At 33.8% G+C, this 18,372-nt stretch overlaps 1 protein-coding gene across 3 annotated transcripts in view; it reads left to right on the forward strand.

The window, feature by feature from the left end:
- Nucleotides 1-18,372, forward strand: part of HSF2 (heat shock transcription factor 2) — a 33,764-nt gene that overhangs the window by 10,959 nt on the left and 4,433 nt on the right. For all 3 annotated transcript variants that reach the window (XM_041741810.1, XM_041741816.1, XM_041741822.1), the window contains exons 2-10: nt 2,923-3,031; nt 3,171-3,298; nt 4,177-4,301; nt 6,879-6,954; nt 10,078-10,139; nt 11,054-11,141; nt 12,758-12,906; nt 13,317-13,556; nt 14,152-14,257. In XM_041741810.1, the coding sequence (XP_041597744.1) occupies nt 2,923-3,031; nt 3,171-3,298; nt 4,177-4,301; nt 6,879-6,954; nt 10,078-10,139; nt 11,054-11,141; nt 12,758-12,906; nt 13,317-13,556; nt 14,152-14,257 (1,083 nt within the window). The remainder of the gene's footprint in view (nt 1-2,922; nt 3,032-3,170; nt 3,299-4,176; nt 4,302-6,878; nt 6,955-10,077; nt 10,140-11,053; nt 11,142-12,757; nt 12,907-13,316; nt 13,557-14,151; nt 14,258-18,372) is intronic.

The following is an 18,372-nucleotide window of genomic DNA, read 5'->3' on the forward strand; positions in this document are numbered from 1 at the left end:
TCTGTGTGTGTAGATATATTAAATTATGTTGTATACAATAAAAATTGTAGTTTTAAAATAACAAAAATTAAAAAGTAAGTAGAGGAATTTGGAAATAAGGTAGGCAGCTAGCAGTTTCCACGAATAAAATATAAATTCTTACCAGTATGTCTTAGGTTTACAGCATACTTCCAGAAGCTTGCTTGTAAAGAATGATTGAGCAGTAAGTTAGCATTGAGCTTTTATTTTTTTTTTCTTTCTAGATGAAGAGTTCATGAACTCATCTTTTTTCTCATTTTCCCCCCTGATTTTAATCTTATTTGTACTTATTACATATTAAATTCTCAAATAGATTTGTTACTAAGCATTCTCTCTAGTTCGTTTATTTATATTTACTATCTCTTCTTTAGTACCAAACTCTTATAAACTGTAATTCTATTAGCTTTATGGGATAGAGTTAACACTTCTCATTGTTTTTAGTATTTTCTTGCCTCTTGTTAAATTATTTCACAAGTGAACTCTAGTACCTAATATTTGATTGTGTTAGCATCTCTTCTACTCTCCAAAATTTTAATTGATAATTTATTGAGAATGTATTGGTTAATTAGAACTGACAGCTGTACAGTACTGTATTTGTTCCTCTATAGTTTAATATATTCTTAAGATTTATCTTTAGATATGTGATATTTTTCTGTTATTGGAGTCTTTTGTTCTATTTTAGTTTAAAATTGTTATGGTAAAATATACCTAACATACAACTAACCATTTTACCTGTTTTTAAGTATATGGTTCAGTGGCATTAATTACTTTTACGCTGCTATACAGCCATCACTCCATCTCTCCAGAATGTTTTTCAGATTTCCATAATGAAATTTCATACTAATTAGACAATAACTTCCAAGTCCTCCTTCCTCCTGGCCCCTAATAACCATACTATTTTTGTCTCGTTGAATTAGACTATTGTAGATATCTCATTTAAGTAGAATAGTATAATATTTGTCCTTTTGTGGCTAGTTTATTTCACTTAGCATAATGTCTTTAAAGTTCATCCATGTTGTAGCACCCATCAGAATTTCCTTCTTTTTTAAGGCTGAGTACTCATTCTGTGTATTTACCACATTTTGTTTATCCATTCATCTGTCAGTGAACTTTTGGGTTACTTCCACTTCTTGACTGTTGCATATAATGCTGCTATGAATGTGGCTATACAAATATCTTTGTGAGTACCTGCCCAGTTCTTCTGGGAATATACATAGAAGTAGGATTGCAGGATCATATGTAAGTCTCTGTTTAGTTTTTTGGGGAACCACCATACTGTTTTCCATAGCAGCTGCACTATTTTACATTTCCACCCTCAAAGTAAAGGGTTCTATTTTATCCACATCCTCCAACGCTTATTTTCAGTTTATTTGGTGTTTTTAAAAATAATTGCCATTCTAATGGGTATGAAGTAGTGATTGTGGTATTTGGTTTTCATTTCCCTAATGATTAGTGATGTTAGGCATCTTTGCATGTATTTATTGGCCATTTTTATATGTTCTTTGGAAAAATATCTGCTCGGGTCCTTTGCCCATTTCTTATGGGGTTGTATATTTTTTTGTTGAGTTCTAGAAGTTCTTTGTTATGGATATTAACTCCTTATTAGATACACAATTTGCAAATATTTTTTTGGATTCTGTGGATGGCCTTTTCACTCTATTGATAGTGTTTGCACAAAAGTTTTTAAGTTTGAGGTAGCCTCATTGGTCTGTTTTTGCTTTTGTTGCTTGTGCTTTTGGTGTTAATCAAGAAATCCTTGCCAAATCCAGTGTCATGAAGCTTTTCCCCCTTATGTTTTTTTTTTTTTTAATGATTTTCAGAGTTTTAGCTCTTACATTTAAGTCTTTAATCAATTTTGAGTTAATTTTTGTATATAGTGTAAGGTAAACTTTGTTTTTTTGCACAAGAGTATCCAGGTTTCCACTTGACGGGATGAGCACTGGGTGTTTTTCTGTATGTTGGTAAATTGAACACCAATAAAAATTAATTAAAAAAAAAAAAAAAAGAGTATCCAGGTTTCCTAGCATTGTTTGTTGAAAACTCTCCTTTTCCCATTGAATGGTCTTGGGACTCTTGTCAAAACTCTTTGGACCTGGGGATCCCTGGGTGGCTCGGCAGTTTAGCGCCGCCTTCAGCCCAGGACGTGATCCTGGAATCCCAGGATCGAGTTCCACATCGGGCTCCTTGCATGGAGCCTGCTTCTCCCTTTGCCTGTGTCTCTGCCTCTCTCTCTCTCTCTCTCTCTCTGTCTCTCTCTCTCTCTCTCTGTCTCTCATGAATAAATAAATAAAATCTTTAAGAAAAAAAAAAAACCGAAAACCTCTTTGGACCTTATATATAATGGTGTATTTGGCAATTGTTTATTCTGTTCCATTGGTTTGTCTCTCTGTGTTTATGCCAGTATCATACTGTTTTGATACTATATTATAGTAAGTTTCAAATTGTTTTTTTTTTCTATGGAAGAACACTAGTGACTTTAAATATTAATTATTAACTAGATATTTTACTGAATTGTTTTAGTTTTTCAGTTGATTGTGTAAAGATATGGCTGTTGCAAATAATGATAAAATATGATTTCTTCTTGAATTTTGTCTATTTTTGTCTAATTGCATTGGCTTTCCATGTTAAATAATTATATTGCCCATTTACGGTATTTCTTTCTTGCTTCTGATTTAGTGGAAATTCTTCTAATATTTCACCAGAGTGTATGATGCAGTTTTTGGTTTAGACATGCTCCTAAACTTCTGAGGCTGACATCAAAGGCTTAATTACAGTTTGGCACTTAAAGATGGTTTGTTTCTTGTTGGTCTTAATAGGAATAAAAGATGAATCTGAAAGTATCATAGAAGGACTGCTCGGTTTTGATTCATATACATCAGCTAATTGACTTTTTCTCTTTTTCAGAATGGCCAGAGTTTTCTGGTTTTGGATGAACAAAGATTTGCAAAAGAAATTCTTCCTAAATATTTCAAGCACAATAACATGGCAAGCTTTGTGAGGCAGTTGAATATGTGTGAGTATAGGCAGTGGTTATTTGGAATACTGTGGTCAGCCCTGATTAATCCATTTTTCCCCCATTAGGTTGCTAAAGGAAAGGGAAATTTTTTTACTTTTATCTATTTTAGTCATCTAAATTTTGAATCTTTTTTCAGATGGTTTTCGTAAGGTTGTGCATATTGACTCTGGAATTGTAAAGCAGGAACGAGATGGGCCTGTTGAATTTCAGCATCCTTACTTCAAACAAGGCCAGGATGACTTGTTGGAGAACATTAAAAGGAAGGTGAGCTATTGTTAATATGATTTATTTAAGGCATTACCATGTAGCATACTCGGCCAACACAGTGTTTCACCTGTTGAAATTAAGAATGTATAGAAATACACAGGTATTTTTGTTGGGATAACTTAGACTAATAAAGCTTTAATTATTTCCCTCTATTTTATATTTTTTTCTGCAGTCAACTGTCCTAAAGGCTCAGTCTTCAAATACGTTCTAGAGGGAAGGAAAATGTTTACATTCTGACTGAGGGTGAAAAATCATCCATATTGGGATGGTTCACTCTTTCTAATTTAGCTTAAAATATGTAAACTTTTGTTAGAATGTCCACTCCCTGGAGGGCTTTTTCTGTAGTTCACTGCTGAATATCCAATGCCCAGAATAAGTCCCTTGCATATAGTAAGCATCTAATAATATATTTTTTAATGAATGGTATCTTTTACTGAAATAAAATATTTTTACTAAATCCACAAAAGAAGAGGGATAAAAGAGTAATGGACCATGAAAGAAAATGGCCTAGTGTGCAGCTGTTACTGCATAAATTTAATTAAACGTGGAATGTGATAATAAAGAAGCTTGGGGAAATTACAGTGAGTTTGGCTAAAGGGAATGAAAAAAAAAAAAAAGCCTCTAAGTTGTTCCTGCTTGTAGAAACTTCTCCACATTAAAAAAAAAAAAAAAAAAAAAAAAGATTATTTCTTATCCTTGTCTTTGAGCTGTTCTTTTTATAGAATCCTATCCTGGGCTTTTTGGAACTAAATCTAACTTCCTGAATCAGCTACAAACCCACTTATAATAGGGAAACTTTTTTTTTTTTTAATAGGGAAACTTTGAATTACAAATATGGTATTTAGTATTTGATTTCCTAAATTTGTTTTCAAAAGGTTTCATCTTCAAAACCAGAAGAAAATAAGATTCGTCAGGAAGATTTAACAAAAATTATAAGTAGTGCTCAGAAAGTTCAAATAAAACAAGAAACTATTGAGTCCAGACTTTCTGAATTAAAAAGGTAAAGTATTATTGCCAAATATAATCTTCATATAGGGATTGGTGTGTGTGTTGGGATTGGAGGTTAGTGCTTTAAGTACTTAGATCTCATTGTTGAAGCCAAGATAAAAGGTCATTTTTCTGTAAGTACTGGTTCCTTTAGTTTGATTTTTAGCCCTTGACTTTACCTCAATATTATATTTTCTTGACCGTGGTCAAAAGATTTTATGACTTAGGGCAATTAAAACAGTTTGATGCAGGAGTCTCACTGATGAAACAATAGATATTTAAATTGATGTAGGAATTGCCCCTGGGTGGCTTGCTTAGTCCATTAAGTGTCTGCTTCCTGCTCAGGTCGTGGTCTCTGGGTTCTGGGATTGAGTTCCACATCAGACTCCCTGCCCCAGGGGGAAGTGTGCTTCTCCCTTTCCCTCTGCCTCTCTTCTGGCTTCTGTATGTGTACATGCTCTCTCTCAAATAAATAAATAAAATCTTTTAAAAAAATAAATCAGTGTAGGAAATATGATTCCACTTAGCTTTCTTTTTTTTTTTTAATTTTTTTTTAATTTTTTTATTTATTTATGATAGTCACAGAGAGATAGAGAGAGAGGCAGAGACACAGGCAGAGGGAGAAGCAGGCTCCATGCACCGGGAGCCCGACGTGGGACTCGATCCCGGGTCTCCAGGATCGCGCCCTGGGCCAAAGGCAGGCGCCAAACCGCTGCGCCACCCAGGGATCCCTCCACTTAGCTTTCATATGATGTTCACACACATGAGGGAACACAAGCCATAAAAAGATACTACATATGTTACTCATCTCTTCTTTTATGGCAGTTTAATATGCTTTTTCTATGTGGCTTAAGATAAAATAGGACACAAAAAATAGGGAAAAGGATGCAAGAGACTTGCTTTACTTGGTATTTATCATACATAGACATGGTAATGGTGTTATTCAAATCATTTATCTACAGAAACATACTTTTGCCTTATGGCAATTCTTGGCACCATTACTTGCCACACTAACAACTTGTATATAGAGTAGATGTATACTTCTCTTCTTAGTAAGTAGTTGAGATTTTTTCTTATCCTAATAGGGGCCAAGGTCTTGATTGATTTTATGTATTCTCTCTTCCATTTCAAATGTGGGATATTAGTTTAGCTGTCTTAACTCAAGTGTCTTCGTTAAAAGAATAACCTTGAATTTTGATTCCATTTTTTATTTTATTTTTTTAAATTTTTTTTTTTTTAATTTTTATTTACTTATGATAGTCACAGAGAGAGAGAGAGAGAGAGAGAGAGAGGCAGAGACACAGGCAGAGGGAGAAGCAGGCTCCATGCACCGGGAGCCCGATGTGGGATTCGATCCCGGGTCTCCAGGATCGCGCCCTGGGCCAAAGGCAGGCGCCAAACCGCTGCGCCACCCAGGGATCCCTGATTCCATTTTTTAATAAGGTTTAATTTTAAGCTGTCCCATTTTGTGTATTTCATTTAATCAGTTATGCTAGTTTATGGTATGTATCTTGTGTCTACTGAGGTGCCCTTTGACCCAATTTCTTGAATCTCCAGTTTAGCCCTTAAGAAATAGGTCCTCAGATTGGGCCTGTACGTTTTAGAGGTAACCGTTCTTCTACTTAAATTTAGTAGGCAGATGATAATATCTTCAAATATCTGAGTCAAAAAGAGTACCCTATTCAGTAAGTATTAAAGAAAGTTTTATTTTCAATATCTTCTGTATGTAAGATATAGAAATCCCTTTTGTAATAGTTTAGCTTGAAGAGGATGGATATTATGGAAATTAACAAGAACAAAACTTAAAGCATTTAATAGGTGGATTATCCTTCATGCCTTTCAAGTATTGTTGCTGCTAATACTTAATAACTGCAATTTCAATAGTAGTTAATGAAGGAAAAGAAACTATTACTACTAGGCAAATTATTGGTTTGTCACATATTTAGACATGCTTTAAAATTTTTTTTTTAGTGTTTTTCTATGTCTGTGTTTGAAACATCTTAAGATAGTTTTAGGACCTGATAAATATTCAGATCAACTTTAACACTTAGTACACATTACCTGTGTGAACTTAGGCAAGTCCTCTCAATTCTTGAGGCTCAGTGTCCTCCTCTATAAAATAGAGCTAATAATTCCATTCTTGACTGATTTTAGAGAAGTTTAGATAAGAAATATACTAAAATGCTTAGTATAATGGCTGGAACATAGGTAGTGCTGGATAAATGTCACTTCCTTTAAGAATTCTTTTCTAAGCATAACTCCTGAATTCACTTGGTAGCCAAAGATTAGTTTATTTTTTAAACAAGAAGTAATGAACCACATTGTCAGAGAAGTAAATTGCCTACTACTATATGGCTATAGGCATGTGTCTTTAATTTTTATGTTTATATTGCCATGAATATAAAGTACTATAGTTAGGAAGGGATGATTCTGGAGTTGTGTCAAGATAGTTGCCATTTTATATAATTGAACCAAAGGTTTTTCATTTTCATGAATGTATAGGAAAGTTCACTGGTATTCTTAATTAAAGATAATGAGGTCTGGGTTTCTCACTAAATTTTGTTTTGCTTTTTAATAAATGATAACATAGTGAGAATGAGTCCCTTTGGAAGGAGGTGTCAGAATTACGAGCAAAACATGCACAACAGCAACAAGTTATTCGAAAGGTAAGCTTTTTCATCCCATGACTGTAATCTGCCTTTGTTTAATTTGTGTACCATTTGTGACCCAAAAAAAGTCTCTATGGAATAGTCAGTGATTGATCTTAGTTTCTTATATATTGGGTTCGTATATAATAGTGAAACTATGAAATCAAACAAATTAGGTCAACTGTTATATTTTCTTTTTAATAAGGAACATTTCTCATTACCTAAATATGGTTATTCCATACTCTCAGCCTAAGTCTCATTAGCTTTAAGTAAGTGACTTTTAGCCTGATATAACAACTTTAAAGATACTTTATTTTTAGGAACATAATTAATATACTACCCATTTTTTTTTACTATGAATAACAGTCTTACTGTGTTCTATTGTTTTTACTTGAAATGGCATAGATATGGTCTTTGAAGACAAATGACTAAAATTTTCAAATCAGTTCACCAAATTATGAATTCAAAAAATTAGTTACCAATGTATGCCATTATTAGTATTTCCAGAAAAGCAGTAAAATAAATTCTAGATTTTAGTATCTGAGCTGAAAATTACTGGGGGAACTGAAATTCTCTCTGTTGCATTGTGTCCTTGTGATTTAGTCTTTTCATATCAGCTTTCATATGTTAATAAGACTTGAAACATAAAAGTAATTAAGGCAGCTATTTTTTGCTCATGAGTAAACTAGACTCTTAAGTTTAAGCAACAGGTTTTTGAGGGGGAGGAAGGGTGGGAGAACTTCAGCTGGTTTGTGCTGAGATGCCTTTAGCTAAAAATAGGGTTGTGACTGACAGGATCTGGGTCTAGTGGAGCAAGCTTAGAACAGAGATGAATGGTTGCAGCCTTTGGCCTGTAGTCAGATAGATACACTGTGTGTGTGTGTGTGTGTGTGTGTGTGTGTGTGTGTGTGTGTGTGTATAGTTTTTCCAAATCAGTATGTAAGTGAAGGTTGAATGTACAATTTAGTTCTAAGTGTTTAGTCCAAGTACATAGACTTTCAAAACTTCCATAGCTGATTCCAACATGCAAGCCTGTTAAGAATAGCTGATTTAAAATGATAGGTGTTTGGGGGCACCTGGATGGCTCAGTGGTTGAGCACCTGCCTTTGGCTCAGGGCCTGATCTCAGGATCCTGGGATCGAGTCCCACATCAGGTTCTCTGCAGGGAGCCTGCTTCTCCCTCTGCCTGTGTCTCTGCCTCTCTCTCTGTTCTCTCATGAATAAATAAATAAAATCTTTAAAAAAAAAAGTAGAGATGTACCTTAGCCTGCACTTCATTAAAAAAAAAAAAAATCTTTTAATCTTTTCCAGAAAACGTTTTAGTTAAATATTAGCTTATAATACTATATGATTTTTTTTCACCTAAAAGCAGGGAAAGTTGATGAAATACTTATAGAGGGTTTCAGGTTTTCATGAAACCTAGCATACTCTCTGCTCAAATTTGAGTTTTGAATAAATGTGGTTTGGTGGAGCTAGGGAATTTTCATGATGCGTAGTGATAGCTGATAATCTCTTCTGTATTGCTGTATTTGGCTCATATGTCTGCCATTCACTCCTTCGCTTTATATTAATTGGAATAGTAGATGTGAGTTACCTGGTACAGGTACTTGTTACAGGATAGGATAAACAGTACCTGTTATAGAACTTACCAGGTCCAGAAATTAGATGTTGTAAATGTTAGGTGCCTTATCTTCTTCAGGAAACAAGGTTTGTGTACAGCATGATGCAGAATTGTCATAATAAGAGAACTAAAATACAGAAAAAATTTCAGGAGAAATTTAGCCAGTGCTTCATGTTCTTATAATTCAACCACTAATGTTTTTAGAATTTTTTATAACACTTATAATTAACAAAAGTAATTGAGGCCAAATTATTTCATAGATATTTCAAGTTTAAATTTGTCTTCTCATCAGCATCAGTCAGCATTTTCTTTTGAATAAACAATTTAGTGGCTAGCTTCCTTTTCATGACTCTAAAACTGTTTAACTTTTCTGCAAAGAGTCTAAATAGTCCTCCAGTTGCTTTTGGCCTTTATTTATAGCCTCTCAGTGATATACTGCTTTTCATAGTTCACCATATGATCCTCACTTCTTTAGCTCCTTTAGGAAGGTGACAATAAATTTCAAGACATATCCTAAGCCAGTGATTCTCACATTCACATCAGTTTCACCTGGAGGACATTGCTGGACCCTGTCCTCAGAATTTCGGATTCCGTTAATTATGGATTGGGGTTGAGAATGTGTGTCTAACAGATTCCTGGGCTAATACTTCTGGTCCACGGACCATACTGTAAGAAATGCTGTCATAAAATATGAAAGATTGTTTGCATGTCTTGATCTGTTTAGTAGCCTTTTCCTTTTAAATTTAATTAAGCTCTGAAGATTAAACCAGCTTCTCTTGATTGGCAGTATGTGTATCTTGGATAGTTAAGAGGAAAACCATCTGAAACAAAATCTATTCATTGTTTATTTAAAAAAAAAATGTACTCCCAACTTTGAAATTGTGTATTTATTTTTGGATAATTTCTAATTAACTGTATTTTGGGGTTTATTTCTGTTACTGTATAATTAGATATTTCATGATTTTATTAAGCAATACTTTTTCTAGAATAACCCAATAAGCTTTTTCTCCCTTGAAAATTTTATGCTCTCTTCTGAAAGAGATGGAAATTTCTTTGGCCTCTAATTGCATTACCTAGTTTAAGAAAAATGTTGCCTGTCACTCCCCACTGCCCCTCAGCATAGTCTTGAAAGAATTTTAGTTAAAAACTTGGGATCTGTATTCAGGCATGCTTGGATCTTAGCAACAAAACAAATAACTGAGTGGAGTATTGGGTAGATGGATGCATGGGGGGATAGATAGATGAATGGATGGATGGATGAGTAGATGAATGTCTTAGGCATCTTGATATCCTGGGTGGCTGCTACTTTTATTACAGGTTATTCTTCTGCCTGGAAACTGTTACATATCTTTAGATATTAATTACAAGGTGCACCCAAATTTGAAATATGTTAACACGAGAGACATTATGTGACTTAGAAAATATGTAGTATTTGAATTAGTTTCTTAACACTTGTATAATGTGGACTAAAGAATTAGGAGTCTATGATGGGAAATTTTTTGTGTATATTTTCCTTTTAGATTGTCCAGTTTATTGTTACATTGGTTCAGAATAACCAGCTTGTGAGCTTAAAACGTAAAAGGTACGTTTCTGTGTAAAATACTTTGACCTATTCCTGGACAGCTAAACATGTTAGTGTTTAACGGTGAATGGCCTACATTCGCTTAGTGTATGTCTGTTGTTCCAGATGAACAGTCCTTCCTTGTTAAATTATACTCTCAGCATTTCAAGAGTAGTGTTACTTCTTCCTCCAGTCATCCTGCTAATGTTTTTCAGAGACAAGTATAGCTAAATGGTCACTTTACAGACATATAGGGAGTTAATCAGGAATCCATTTTTAATTGCATTAGCCATTTACTGTAAAGTTAGAAGGCCTGAGTGAGGGGAAATTTTTAAAAGGTCATACATTGAAAACAAAAATACTTGATCACTTATATTTAATCCACTAATAAGGAATTTAAAAACCCAAATATTGACTGTGGCTTATGATACATAAAAGTGTTAGTATTTGCCATTGTTACAACTAAAGCTTAAGGATAGTGGACAAAGGAGTAGTTGGAAGAAGAAAAAACTTATCGTAAAAGCTTGGTTATGTGCACACTTTATGCTGTGGCCTTAACTCTACTTCAAGAACTAGTTATGTATGTTAGTACAGTTCATAATGATATAGTTCAGTCAGCAATGAAATAGTATATTGTATTTATTATATTATTATGTATCATTGTTATATACTACATATTATTTATTATAGTTATTATATTAATTTTAGCAAAAATAGTATAGAAAAATGGCAAAATCAAAGACCTAGGCATAGTCACCCCCTAGTTTCTGTTCCTAAGATGTGACCATTGTGTATCACTATGTTCTTTGTGTATCCCTAACTAAAATCTTTTATTATTAAAGTGTATATGTTCATGTGAGGGTAAAATATTAGAATAGTTTAAATTTCTTGTGTGCTCGCTTCACTGAATTTCATGAATATCTTCTGATTTTCAGGCCTCTACTTCTAAATACTAATGGAGCCCAAAAGAAGAATTTGTTTCAGCATATAGTCAAAGAACCAGCTGATAATCACCATCATAAAGTAATTTTTTGGTTAAATTCTATTTTATATTTGTTATATCAAACCAGATTTTATTACAGCAGTATTTCATATATTCAGAATTCACATTCAAAGTTTAGTGAATAATAATCTAATTATTCATCCTCCAGTTTTATTAAATCATGCCTTTTTAAATTATTTACTTTAAATTATTTTAAGAAAGAAACTATTATAAATAGAATTATTTTAGTTTCCTGTTCCTAAGTTTGTTTTTTTGCCTCTCAGGTTTGTTTTTTGACTCCTTCTGTCTCTCATAGATAATCACTATCTTGAATTGGTATTTATATTAGTCATTTTTGAATTGGTCATTTTATATGTGTGAACTCATGAACAGTATTTGCTGTTGTTTTGCATGTATCCAAGCTTCATATAAATGATACTGTTTTAAAAAAATAAATAAATAAATGATACTTTTTGCACATATCATTTTACATTGTGACTTTTTTCACTTGATTTTGCTTTTGAGATTTATTAAATTAAGTTCATCTCTACTACTTGATATTAATTCAGTATTATGATAATGTAATTAAGCATTCATCCATAAATTATTTTAAGTTTCCAACTTTTATTATAAGTTGTGTAGACTAGACTTTTTACGCTAGCAATTTCAAAACTATTTTTGTTTACCTTTATTTTTGTGTTGGGCTCTCTGGATCATTTGTCAGACTTACACGCATTGGCAAATCATTCCAGTCCAGTGTCTAGACTTCCTTTAATAGCTGATTGTTATTGTAACTTTCAAATCTTAGAATTCTAAATACTGCTTCAGATTTGTTTAATTAGAGTACCAAGATTTTTTTTCTTGAGCAAATCAGGGTTAACATCAGGTTCTTCTTCCCACTACTGTTTCTAAATAATAAAGCATACCTAACTATTGTGTTTTTAGGATTTAAGATTCAATGTAAATGGATGAAGATTTCTTAATTTAACCGGATTTATAAATTTTTAAGTACTTTGGATCTTTTGCCTCAGGTTTATCTACTGTTGAAATTTATAGATTTTGCATTTTAATAATGAGTTTAATTTGCTTTAGAGAATCGAATGCTTTCTTATTTATTACAACCTGAATATATCTGCAAATGAATAAAAAAAATTATTGCTAAAAACTCAGGCTGACATTTAACTGGAGCTATTGGAATGGTTTTTTTTTTTTTTTCCTACTAATGAAAGCATTTAATGAGAAAGAATAAACCATATGTCAGAGTAGCTTGGATAAAATAATCCTCATCAGCAACAGTGGCCATCTGGTTATGCTTGAAATTCCTAATGAAGTCTTAAGATTTTTTTCTTTTTTTAACCCTTTGGATATAAAAAATACTTTAAAATTTGAAAATCTTTCCATAGAATCATTCTGAGGCATGCCACCTTCAAGATTCCTTACAGTCAAAGAAATAAGTAGAATGAAGTAACACACCTCATACCTTTGTGAATTGGTATAAATAAAATTAGTAAGTCTCATTAGGGCAGAGAACATAGCTAAATTGTATCCTCAAAATTTAGTAAATAATGGGTGCCCAATTAACACTTTTTAAATGGCGTGTTGTTCAGTAGTCAATATAATTTCAGTTTTTGATACATTTTCTGCCTGATTTTTTTAGGTTCCACACAGTAGGACTGAAGGTTTAAAGCCAAGGGAGCGGATTTCAGATGACATCATTATTTATGATGTAACTGATGATAATGCAGATGAAGAAAATATCCCAGTTATTCCAGAAACTAATGAGGATGTTATATCTGATCCATCCAAGTAAGGAAATTATGAAGTAAAATTTGTGAAAATATTGGTTACTTTTCTTATCAAAGAGTTAAATTCGAAACAACTTTATTCTGAATTTACTGTTTAATTCATATTTGGTTTATTAAACTGAAAAAGACAAAATATTTAATGAGATGTTCTCCCCTCAGCAAAAAGACTTCCAACAAAAAGTAATGAGAATTCTGACTTTTTAATTTTGAAGTTAAACATCTTTAATTGATTTTTTGTGGTCTCATATCATATGGTGAATCAATATTTGTGATTAAGCTGACTCACCCAAGAAGTTTGTGCCTTTTGATACGTGTTTTGGGGAGAAGGTTTCCATGAAGAATGAATGGACAAATTAATTTATTGAATGTGTTTGAAAATATAATTGGTTCTTTCTCATATTGCCAATCTAGCTGTAGCCAGTACCCTGATATTGTCATTGTTGAAGATGACAATGAAGATGAGTATGCACCTGTCATTCAGAGTGGAGACCAGAATGAACCAGCCAGAGAATCCCTAAGTTCAGGCAGTGATGGCACCAGTCCTCTCATGTCTAGTGCTGTCCAGCTAAATGGCTCATCTAGTCTGACCACAGAAGATCCTGTGACCATGATGGATTCCATTTTAAATGATAACATCAATCTTTTGGGAAAGTGAGTGCTCATCTAGATGTTATCTGAGTTTATTTGCTTGCTTTGTTTACTTCACATGTTCTATTTTCTTTGAATGATCTTCTTTTCAGATTATGAACCCACGTAACTATCTTTCTTTGTTTTAGTCAGGGCTAAGTTCTGCAAATTTTTTTTTGAGAAGGATTTAATCGTCTCAAGAATAGTCTTGAGATTTTCCTGGCAATTCCTTAGATTTCTTTAATGAGATACTTGTTTTGAATATTCATAAAGTGTGTGTGTGTATTTGTGTTTTTATCAGGGCTATAGAATAAGATAATCTCTGTTAAGGGACTTATACCATAAGAAAACCAGAAATTAGTAGCAATTACCAATAATAAGTTAAATATTTTATAATTTATAGGGTAGAGGAGAAAAGATAAATCAGACTGTTGTCACAATCTTTTTTTCTGTAAATATTAAAGTTTTGTGTAAAAGCTGTGAGTTCTTAGTAAACCACATTTTTGGGAATCTCAAAGACTGAATAGGATCTCTTACGATTAAGAATTTTGTAATGTGAGTTTAAATGTAAAAACAAGGAAACCTAATATTTGATTTTTTTTAAATATTTTTTCCTTAGGGTTGAGCTGTTGGATTATCTTGACAGTATTGATTGCAGCTTAGAGGACTTTCAAGCCATGCTGTCAGGAAGACAGTTTAGCATAGACCCAGATCTCCTGGTTGATGTAGGTACTTTGAATACTTCTTGCTATACTGGCAGTTTGTGTATTTATGTATATTGTTTATAGATCAGCACATCATTTTCTTGTATTCTCACTATTTTTGCATTTTCTTTTTTTAAAATGAATGATTTTGTGTACTAGAAACAATGAGCAGATGGTTCAAGACAGTGAAGGAGGTTGATCACTACCCATTTCTGAATAGCAGTTCAGTTAATCCTCCTGTAACAACATATCAATTCTGTTCAACAGTGCTGCTAAATCCAGGCCTTTTCTGGACTTGTGGCTGTGTTTTGTTTTGCTCTAGAATAAATTGCTCAATAGAAATTGGTGGAAATTTAGTAATAGAATTACTTAGCCAGGAAGTAGCATGAAGACACTTTTAAGACTTTGGGAATTGATGGTTTCCAATCAAATGAACTATATTTTATTATATTTGCTATATTTTTAAAATTTTTATGTCCTGAGTCCTAAGGTTATCCTGTTCCAGTCCATACCACCACCTATATGAACATGGCTCCCAGTGTTGTCTGAACTGTGAATCCTTATCTACCATTTCTGGCATTAATTTTCTTGCTCTCTTACCTCTTGCTCCTACCACTCCTCTCTCCCTTACTGTGGCTTGGTCCTATCCAGATGAAATTGTGTATTCTCTCCCTGATTTCCATTTTCTGTTGTGATATGTTTTTCTGCCCTGAAAAACTTTGTCGCTCCTTTTGTTGTTGTTGTTGCATTTTTCTGCCTTAAAATGCAGCTTTTCTCATGTCAAAATATTCTCTTATCCTTTTAAGAGCTTCTCAGTGAGGCTAAAAGGAATTAGTCCTTTATTGCTCTTTAATCTTATTAATATACCACCTTATCATTCTGCTTCTCAGTCTTTGTCAATATGCACGATTTGATTATCTTTTACAAACCGTCAGTATGTCACAGGATGGATTTCCCTTTCTTTGAAGATTTCTTTTTCATACTGGCTTATGTTACCATCTTAAGTGAATTCAATATCTACACTAATGACCTACTTTAATTTGTTAATAGTAATTTGGCAGCCCTTCTTGATTCTATCATTCTTTGTTCCCAGTCTGAATCCATGGACCTTTTAGGATAGCTGTCCCCTGGATCATAAAAAAGGAAATAAAATTCCATAATCCTGACCCTCTGCAAATCCTTGCAGTCTTCAATTAGATTATTTTAATTTAACCTTGGAACATTTATCATACTCTTCTGTCCCCAAAACCTCATCGAGCCAGCTCTTCCCAATTCATAGAAGATAATCACCATACCCTGGGTCTCTGGTAAGCTGTGGAATCTTCTTTCTTAGAGGAAGTGCTTACTTTCTCTTTAAAGTTTATTTGTAAACCTGCCCTCTGCCTCTCTCTTTTTCTATCTCTGTCCTTGATCTTTCCCATCTCGCTTCAGTGGACACAGATTTCCATCTTAAACATTTTGATGTGTTGCTCTGCTCATTTACCATTTTGCTTCTCTGATCATTTCACTACAAAACTTTAGAAATGAGTAGCTATATTTGTTACTTCTTTTTTACCCTGTATTTCTTTTTGAAACCCTGCATTGTCTTGCTTATTTACTCTGAGCCTGTGCTGCCTTGTTTTATCCATAGTGGGCTATGTTTGTTTTTGTTTTTTAAGTCAGGCCATTGGGCTAGTAGGTTTATTCTGAATCAGATTTGGGCTTCATTTGGTTCATGTCACTTACTAGCTCTGATACTAACTTTGGGAAATTTTACTTCTCTTGTTCAGTTTCCCCATCTGTTAAATGTGGCTAATGCTTAACACAAAGCGCTCTTGTGGGGATTATAAATAATTAGTGCTATTATTATTATTAATACTAGTTACTTTTGACAATGGAACTACTTCTGTTAATTCTAGAGGCACTGGACTTTGGTTTTTTCCCCCAGTCTTCCTAGCTAATCTCTGTTTACTCTAAGAGCTTTTCTTTTTCCTGTAGTTTTCTACTTGTATTTCCCAAGGTAACCATTCTTTTAGCTTTTTATTTGTTCTGAGTCTCTTCTTTTTCTGTCCTTCCTCTTTGAAGGGATTTTGGTTCTATGATTGCTCTCAAATTTTTATCTCTACCTCTTAAATCTTTTTAAAGTAAACTTTACTTCAATTCTAATTCCATGCCTTTGGGATCAGCAGTTAAGAAGATCTTGTTAAGATCTTGTCTTAGATGGTGTTTAACACAAACTTTTCTTTATTCTCTAAACTAGCTATACTTCTCAGCTTTCTCAGCTTTCTTATTTTTTTGTAGTGGTATCAGACTTCTCTCTACTCACTAGGATAATAATCACTGAGTCAATTTGGTTTCCTCATCTTTATCTCATTGTTCATCAAGTCCTGTGTATTTTCAAAAATAGCACTCATAAATCATCCCTACTTTCTGTTGCCTCCTTCATCCAAGACCTTCATTATTTTATCCTTGAATTATACTGTATTGTAAAAATGTAAAATTGCATATGCTTATGCATCGATAGGTTGCCTTTTTCTCTAAGATGGCAAAGATGGTAAGGACATGAATAAGGTATGCTGAGGAGTTTATGGGTTCTCTACAGAGTTCAGTTCTGAGTGACCCAGTGTGGAGTCAGCAGGAGAGGCCTGGCCTTAGAATTCAACTAGTGTCACTCATGTATGATCTACTTTTTTTTTGCTTCACATTATACATCTGCTGGGAATACATGAAGGTATCCCTGATTTAGTGGGTGGCATGAGTGGGGCAAAGAAGGAGTGAGGAGCTTATACTCTACAGATGTTACTTTCAGTAGGGATCAAATATGGTCAGGCTCAGAGGCAGTGACAAGCCGAACCTGGCAGAGATTGGCAGTCATGTATGGTTAGCTGCTCTTAAGGATCTGAGTCTCTTCCTTTTCATGTATCAGTAGATAATATGAAAGGGGGAAAAGTTAAGAAAAGGAAGAGCTGGGAATATTTTTAGGACTATCATGAAGATGGAACTTTAAGGAGAGGAATCAGTGTCTAGAGACAGTGGAGGAGGGATATATCTGCATTTCATTATATCCTGTGAACCATTTTGTGTTCATTCTCATAAAATGCTTTAATCATTGCTCAGGCCTTTTTCAAGCCTCTTACTGCTGACAGAATGTGGTCTTATCCTCTTACCAATTTTGCTCTTACTTCTTGAACTTTATGTATACAGCTTATTATTCAACTCAGAACTTTTATATTACTTGGATTGGTCATCTTGTCTGTTGCTAGAACTTCCCCCTCAACCTTCCTTCTTCTCTATGGTTGCTCGTGCTATAATATTTTCTCCCTCCATTCTCTCCTTTCCAAGTCCTAACCATTCTCCAGGGATTGATACACGTTGGATAGCTTCATCAACATTTTTTGTTACGTGTGTGTGTGTGTGTGTGTGTGTGTGTGTGTGTGTGTGTGGTTTTCTCCTTTCTCCTTTCTCTTCTTAGTACTTTTGATCCCCATCATCAATTAGTATTTTAATACTGGATTGTATCTGATCATATGTTACTATTTGACATTGTTCTTGTCTTTTAGATTGTGAGCTCCTGGAGAGCAGGAATAGTGTCTTCATCTTGTATTCTTCATGATGTCAATTATTTCTTAGATGTTCAATAAATCCTTGTGGAATAAATGACTTTGAAGCTTATGACTTAAAAGTTATGTCTGTAAATTGGCTGGACCAAGGGGTTTAGTGAGCAGTGGTCTTAGTATTTACGTCTTCTGTTGCTAGGCAAGGGCCAACAAGGAAGTAAGTATGCTATTTGGTCAGAGGACTCTGAGGTGTAATTTAGAAGCCACCGTTGTAGAGCAGATTCTATAAATTTCTCACATAATTAGCAGGTAGTCAGAGAAGGTTTACTGTCAAGGCAAGGGACTCAGCCCTGGATGCCACTTAAAGCCAAAGGCATTTAGAGAGAAAGTAATCATAAGGAAATGAAGGAGAGGCGAGGTTGGCCAAACCATTATTTTCTTAAGTGATTTACCCCAATGTTTTATTTACTTTATTTATTTATTTTTTTCCGTAAGGGCCCCCCACTGTTTTATAGAGAAATTCTTACAACTTCTGACGCATGGGCTAGCTTGCTCTGCTTTTATATGTTTTTCTTTCTTTCCTGCTTTTCTCTTTCAAAC

The sequence above is a fragment of the Vulpes lagopus genome, chromosome 2, assembly GCF_018345385.1.
Source record: "Vulpes lagopus strain Blue_001 chromosome 2, ASM1834538v1, whole genome shotgun sequence".
NCBI classification, from domain to species: Eukaryota; Metazoa; Chordata; class Mammalia; order Carnivora; family Canidae; genus Vulpes; species Vulpes lagopus.